The 7,825-nt window shown below is 39.7% G+C and overlaps 1 protein-coding gene across 1 annotated transcript in view; it reads left to right on the forward strand.

The window, feature by feature from the left end:
- ANTXR1 (anthrax toxin receptor 1) overlaps positions 1-3,648 on the forward strand; it is a 206,992-nt gene extending 203,344 nt beyond the window's left edge. The window contains exon 19 of the mRNA XM_004691474.2: positions 1-3,648. This exon is cut by the window's left edge and continues 38 nt beyond it. Within this exon, the coding sequence (XP_004691531.1) occupies positions 1-92 (92 nt within the window). The 3' untranslated portion in view covers positions 93-3,648.
- The last annotated feature ends 4,177 nt before the right edge of the window (positions 3,649-7,825 follow it).

Genomic DNA, 7,825 nt, shown 5'->3' on the forward strand with positions numbered 1-7,825 from the left:
CCCCACCTTCCACCCTCCCCCCTCCTCCTCAAGCTCCACCTCCCAACAGGGCTCCACCTCCCTCTCGACCCCCTCCTAGGCCCTCTGTCTGAAACCCAAAGGTCATGCTTTGGGTTCTCAGAACTTTGGGGAGGAGTCTCCTCTGTGGTATTAGAACAAGTTTTTCCAGTTAGAGGAGACTTCTGCTTTGGAAATGAGTGGTGGTAAAGCCCACTGCCCTTCACACACATTAAAATTGGTTTGTAATACCAGTATACCAACAATTGTGATCAGCAGAAAGAAACAGAAATCATGAAATGCTTGAAAACAAATAATGAGGCAACTACAGTCACAATTCTAGTCAACCAATCAGTCATCACCTCTAGAAAGTTCCAGAGAAAGTGAAATTGTTGATATGCTGTAAATGGGATTGTGTCTCAAGAAGACCAAGAAAATAATTTTTCTCTGAAGGTGAAATGCAGAGTTGGATAAGAAATAACATTGTTGGGTTTCTTAATGCCTTCTCTCCTCCACTCTTATGCTAGGCCCTGGGCCTAGGCATCAAGGAGTCCTCATCTAGAAAAGTGGAAATCCTTTGCCTACAACTTCATGAAAACTTAAGTTTCCCATTGTGGCAAGAAACTCAACATCAGATTGGTATCCAGAAGCATGCTCTCCTGGAGTGTGCCTTATTTTTCTTTCAAATTCTCCCAGTTTCCCAGTGAGGAGGAGAGCAAGTGTCCACTGATGGAAAAAGGTACGTTGCCATGTTGCTGTGTAAGTGAAATCAGATGTGTGCTTGGCATGGAGGGTATTGATGGACACATCAGATATTTTCTGAAACCCACAGGCCATCAGCAGGTAGAGGTGACTGGCTATGGCCCAACAGACATTAACATTGACAAAGAACAACCTGTTAATGATTCAGGTGAAGAATCAAGATGTGGTTCGGTTTAAATCACTGAAATATGACTGACCCATTTTCCAATACAAAAATGAGTTGACCTCCCCAAAATGATGTCATTAGCACTATCATACAATTTCTCAACTTTTTTTTCTTTCTTTTTTGATAAAGTTGTGCACCAGAGTCTTTCCTAGGTAGACATGGGAGACAATCATTTTGACATAATAAGGAAACTGTCCCCAAGTCTCTGATATAACCCCAAAAGAGATATGTGTGGTAGGTACAAATATATTTCACCTTGGCTTTTCTACATACTCACAAAAATCAAGGGAAATACCCGATGCGCAACACACAGATGCTCTGCCTGAAATTCCCACTATACCTGGGAGCCCTCCACTACAATTCCTGGAAGACTTTCTCACTCTTTTGTCATCAGTAAGCCCTATAATTACTTTCTCAACACAGGGCTTTATCACCCAGGGATGCTGCATCAGCTGCTTCAAAATTATTTCCCCCTCCAGGTTTCTACAGTTCTTCAATATTTTTCTCCCAAACTACCTAAATTCTTAAATCTTTTTTTCTAAGCTTGGTGCTTTGAGCTTCATCTTCAAAATCCTTCAAGAACTCATCATGACAATCTAATTCTTTCCCCTTTCATAGAACAAGGACTTAGTACCTGGCATGCATTCCATCAACACCAGATCTTGTAACCAGAGCAGACTCATCAATCACAACACAATTCCCAAGGAATCCTCAAATCATGACCCCAAAGAGCCATTCAACACCCAGAACTGAGAGAAAGATGAACCCTAATTGCCAGCCCTACTTTAGAAATCAGAATCAAACATGTGGGAGAATGAGGAAGCCCTTGGGCATGAAAAGTACAGTCAGCAGAAAACAGCTACATAGAGTGCCTTAGTACAAGACCGCAGGCATTAAATCTGCAGTGCCAAGTCCAAATTGACAGTTCTCCAAGCATATTTCAGACCTAGCTCTTCTCCAGTTTGCCACTTCCAGATAATCTCCCAGATGTCTCATAAAACTAAAATCAGAGATGGCTTCCACAATTTATGAAGCAACCTCTCTCAACTGCCCCCCAGCTTGGCTGGTATTATCTATTCATAGAACACTAAGCTTCTTCTTTAGTGTAGTCCTTGATAAAGCAGGGGCCAGAATGTCTTGACCACTTGGAGTGACACTTCTGGACTCCAGAAAATCATTCCATAGGAAAATGGATTCCCCAGGCTCACACTGTAGAGCCTAAGGCAACTGTTTTGGCTGCTGGCAGTACAAAACAGTCCACCCCTCCCCACTGCAGCATGACTCACTGTGGCATAAGGAAGGTCAAGCCAAGATGCCAGGATTGTTGTACAGCAAAATGGTGGGCATCCAGTGAGAATCAGCATTCAGGATCTCCACAGCACATCAATCAGAAGCCCTGTACAGTTTCCAAGATGTTTTGGTGGACTTTTTGATGAAATTGGGAACTGCAAATACATGATGAATATGGAAAGGATTAGCAGGGTTTGTCCTTAAAGGTGACTCATCAGGTCACCCCTAGTCATTTAGAATTACAGTTGCAGAGAAACTTCTATACTGTATGAACAAGGAAATATTTTAATAGCAGGAGCTATTAGAGGCAGGAAAGTGCATTAATGGGTTTATAATATCCATCAGTACTTGTGTCACTCTCTGTAAAAGGCAGCAGACATATGATTGTGATCAAGAAACTGCACAAAATAATTTTTTCACCCCCATGCTATGGTCCTTGTGAAATTTGTTGGTTTTATTGTTTTGTTTTGTTTTGTTTTTTGCTAAAACCCAGCCTTTCGTTGTATATATTTGTGTTCCACGTGTTAGATGGAAGCATTTCCTATCCAGTGTGAATAAGAACAGTTGTAGTAAATTATTATAAAGCCAATGATATTTCATGGCAGGTTATTCTACCAAGCTGTGCTTGTTGGTTTTTTCCATGACTGTATTGCTTTTATAAATGTACAAACAGTTAATGAAAGGACGAAACCCTTGTTTGCACAGCATTAATAAGAACCTTGAGTTCCATGGTCCCTTCTGCTTTGACCAGCTCACAGTTTCTGGCCTGGAAGTTGGCACATACTCCAGTGAGACACAGGTTTCTCTTTTACCAAGGTCAAGAACAGAGCTGGCAGATAAATTAGTAGTCTTGGATACCTGGCTATGGGTACCTCATCAGAAACATCACTAGAATGGGCAGAGATGATCTTAACATCTCAGTAGACACACTAAAGTCTAGATACTGTGTCAGATGAGGGAAATCCCTAAAAAAACTAGAAAATATATATATATGTATACGGTAACAAGCAACAGTTTCAGCCCAGTGCCAACTCAATAAAAACAGTTAATGCTGTGTAAAATGGGTTGAATTAGTTTAAAACTATATAAAAATATATACAATAAAAACTCTTAATGCACACCAGGTGGAAATAGAGTGTTCTAGTCAATTGCCTTTTCTAGTTATCTGAGCTCTATTATATTATCATACTTGAATAACCAATTTAAAAGAATTAGAATATGAATTTTTTTCAATACACTTAACATTAAACTCTTCTTCTAACTCTTAATTCTTTCTGTGAGAATTCAGAAGACAGTTATGGATCTCTTGTGCTCTGAGTCATTGTTATAAAAAATTCAGTTATCACTGTACCATGTTTCAGAAGACTGGGAAAATTTGTACAATGACAAACCATGGAAGTTGCTTTTTTTAAAAAAATAATAAATTCCTAAAAACAACTTTTTCCCTGATAATTTGTTTCTGTTATAAAAATAAAGTTTAGATTGTTTAAGTGCCTAATATTCTAATAATAAAATAGCTATCATTCTGCAAATTAAATATTTCTCAATTTTATGCTCTCCACTAAACTTTACCGTCTTAGTGTTGTTCCTTCCTTAGTTATCCAACATTTAAAAGAGTCTTTATTTCTAGTGATCATTTTCAGTTTTTCAAACTGACCCATGCTAAAAGAAAGATTAAATAAAAGATGGATACAAAGAGGTACAGAGAAAAACAATGTTCTATATCAGTTCAGATGGTGGGTGGTATCTGACTGCTTATAACAAGAACTTGGCTATGATTGATCTGACCTACAAAGCAAAGAGAGATTTTTAACTACCTAGAAAATCAGGCATTTTTATACACAGTGCTGCAATAAATACCCTTCTGCCTATTGATACCTCAAAATAGTTTTATTTTTTCTGCATTTCAAATGCCAAGTCCTTTACTCTTTAGCAGCTTCTCTTTAGCTCCTCCATTTACAATTCCTGTAGGTAAAATGGTTATCTCTTACCTGTAGATATGTATCTTTACAAGTCCTCATCTTGAATTAATCTTAATTAGAATAAAGCCACCTGCAAACAGAAAATCATATCACAATTTTTTCACAAGACTTCATTTATTTTAACTTTTTTTTGTTGTTGTCTACATTTTTCATTTTAACTTTTTTTGGTTACAGATTTATGCAATTTTAAAAGTTAATATATGAACTTTTTAATAGCATTTGGAGAGCATGCATATTTTAATTTGCACCTTTAATCATCAAATGTTTTTGAGATAACAGGCTAACTGAAACAAAAAAGAAAAGTTGGAACCCTACTTCACTTCTTGCACCAAATAAATGCCAGCTGTATTTATGTGTAGCAAATAAAACCAAGAAAGTACTAGAAGTGGTAAAAATGTTTACTGTGTGCAATGAAATGTTTTTAAATACTACATACTGCATGCATTACCAAACAACTTATGAAGTCACTGCAACTACCCTGAGCAGTTCATTAAGATGAATAAACAAAGAATAATTAGTAACAGGAATAAGATCGCTATATAGATGCTGGCTATGAACTTGAGTGGGAAACATACAACGAACATTCATCCATTCATTTCTTCGGATGAATCTGTTTCTCTACAAACTCACTTAGGAGTGGTTAAGAATTTTATACAACTAAATACTTTGTAAATAAGCTTAATGTGCTTACAATTAATAAGTGTTTGGTATGAGGTTATAGATTTTGACATACACCAAAAAGGTGGATTTAATGATCATCACAATTGTATCCCAAAAGTGTCTTACCTAATCAATGTAGGAACCTTGCAAGTATGCCAGGGTAATTATTAATTCTTCTCTTTTTTAAAAAAAAGATTTATTTATTTATTCATATAGAACTGGGGTACAGGCCAGAGATGCGGAGGGTGAGAGGATTCACCAGAAACAGAGCAGGGAGCAGAACAGGCAGATCAACGAAGTACACTGCTGAGGGGAGCAGCAGGCGGGTCAGGAGAGGTCTGCCGCACCATGTGGATCTCCTCCTGGGCAGGTGGGAATCCAACTCATGCGGAAGTGGCTTAAGCTTCTTAGTGTTGTGCTTTAACCCACTGCACCACAAGGGAGGTCCATAATTCTTCTCCTTTTTAATTAATATTCAAATGCCTTAGTTCCAAACTAAATTTTAAAGATTCTTACAACTTAGTTTTAGGGCTGATGTCACCAACATGGCCACAAAGAGTCACTGGGATTAAGTTTTCTCTTGGATATAGTAAATAAGGGAGAAACTACAGCAAACTCCAGCCAATACTCAGATGTTTTGAACAGAATTGGCAACCCAGGGGAAGCAGGAAGAAGATAAAAGCAACAGAAAAAGAAACTAGTAGGAGATAATGACCAGGACCCAGCCCCCTCTTCCCCCCAACTACAAACCCGAAAATCTCTACCAAGGAAAGAAGAAGGAGAAAACAATCTGAAAGCAACTAGGAAAAGCTGAAACCCCAGAGGGAGTAAGAAAGGTAGGTAGGTTAATTTTGGTGGAGGAAAGCACGACTACTACAGATCCATGGGGATGAGATCTAAGGGATGAGAAAGATTCAGCATTCTTGCCACCACTGGGGGCAGGGTAGGGGCCAGGCCACAGCCTGAGGGAACACCCCATCCCCGGAGTCAGGGCAACAGCGGGAGTCAGGGCAACAGCTCCTACCTTAAGTGGTGATTCTCTGATAGTGGAAGCCAGACAGGGAGTGGCATGTAGCATACAATATCCACCACTAACCTTGGCTAAGGAAGTCTCGACTGCTGAAACAGGCAGGACTCTACCTTGAATGAGGAGCCCTGCACTTTGGCTCCCCAGGAACTTGGGTGTCAGGCAGGGTGTGACAGCCTGCACTCAGCTCCCAGCCATTAGCTGGAAGTGTGACAGGGCATTGCCATGGGCACTGAACAGGCAGACTCTGCCATGAATGGGGAGTCCTGTGTTTTAGCTCCACCCCCAGGATCTTCGGTGCTGGGCAGAGCATGACAGCCTGTGCTCAGCTCCTGGCCACTAGCTGAAAGAATGGCAGGACAAGGCTGCAGCTTACTAAAACAAGCAGGGACACCCTGCAGTAACATGCAGTGCACAGCATCTGGTCATACTAGAAGTTGGCAGTGGCAGAGCCACCACTACTAGCACATAGTAACTCATCCAAATTGGAAACCAGGCCAGGGGTGAGGCCACTGCCATCAGAAGCACAAAGTCCCCCTAACAAACTCAGACAACAGAAGGATTACCACCAACAACAATGTGCATCCCACAGTCACAATCACAAGCTAGGAATCTCACCACCACCCTGAGAACAGTAGAAACACAGAGGAAGGAAATCACCAGATATGGCACTCAAACTCACTACCATAATCACAACAATGTCACTCTTGTGCAGGACCAGTGCATTAGTCCTTGACCTGATCTGAATACCAGTCCCCAACCACCCCAAAAGGAGTACCCAAAAGAAATGCCTGCCAATACTAATAACACAGTGTCTCAAAGCATAGAAGGAATTAAAAACAAACGATGGGGAGATGAAAAAAACAAGTACCCAAGCAAGCCCACAGGGGAAAGTTTCACCACAAAAAGATCAGTCACCAAAAATCAACAAAGATATAGAAGAACTGCTCAGCCTGTCATACAGAGATCCTAGAATTATCATGATGAACAAACATAAAGAAGATGAAAAGAAAAAATGATATAAGACAAATAATCAATGAACTAAAGAATGAAGATGAGACCTTAAAAAAGGAAATAAAATGAATGCAGGGGATTAAAAGACTACTGGAGGAGATAAAGAATTCTGGGAAAAGCAGTGAAAACAGAATAGATGAAATTAAGAATAAATAAGCATCCTCAAAGACACAGAAATAAAGGGAATCAAAACAGAAAAGGAAAAAGAACTAAAAAGGGAAAGGAATGAAGAAACACTCTGAGAGCTATCTGACACCCTGAGGAAAGGAAATATCAAAGGTATAGGTCTCCCAGAAGGTGAGGAGAAAGGCCAAGGAATCATGAAAATATTCACAGAGATAACCTAAGAGAACTTCTCAAGTATGAAGGAGATGAAAATAGACATACAAGAAGCAAGAAGGACACCCAACTAACATGATGAAAGGAGAAATACAGCAAGACACATAGTAGTAAAGCTCCCAAGAAACCAAGACAAGGAAAAAATAATCAGATTGACAAGAGGGAAGAAACAAATAACCTACAAAGGAAATCCAATCAGGCTGACATCAGACTTCTCCAAAGAAACGCTACAGGCAAGAAGAGAGTGGAGAGACATACTCAACAAACTCCAAGACATCAAATGCCAACCAAGAATACCTTATTCTGTGAAGCTTTCCTTCCTCTATGAAGAAAGAATAAGGTCATTCTCAGACAAAGAGATACTCCACAATTTTGTCACAACAAAATTCCCACTCCAAAATATACCACAAGAATCTTATTACAGCTGAGATGAAAAACTGAACTAAATGAAGAATGATGTAAAAAATAAATAAATAAAAAATACAGGCCCTCCCTGGTGGCACAGCGGATTAAAGCACTGCACTAAGAAGCTTAAGCCACTTCCACATGAGTTCAATCCCCGCCTGCCCCGAGCAGATCCACATGGCG

The sequence above is a fragment of the Condylura cristata genome, unplaced genomic scaffold, assembly GCF_000260355.1.
Source record: "Condylura cristata isolate star-nosed mole 26May11 unplaced genomic scaffold, ConCri1.0 scaffold00031, whole genome shotgun sequence".
NCBI lineage: Eukaryota > Metazoa > Chordata > Mammalia > Eulipotyphla > Talpidae > Condylura > Condylura cristata.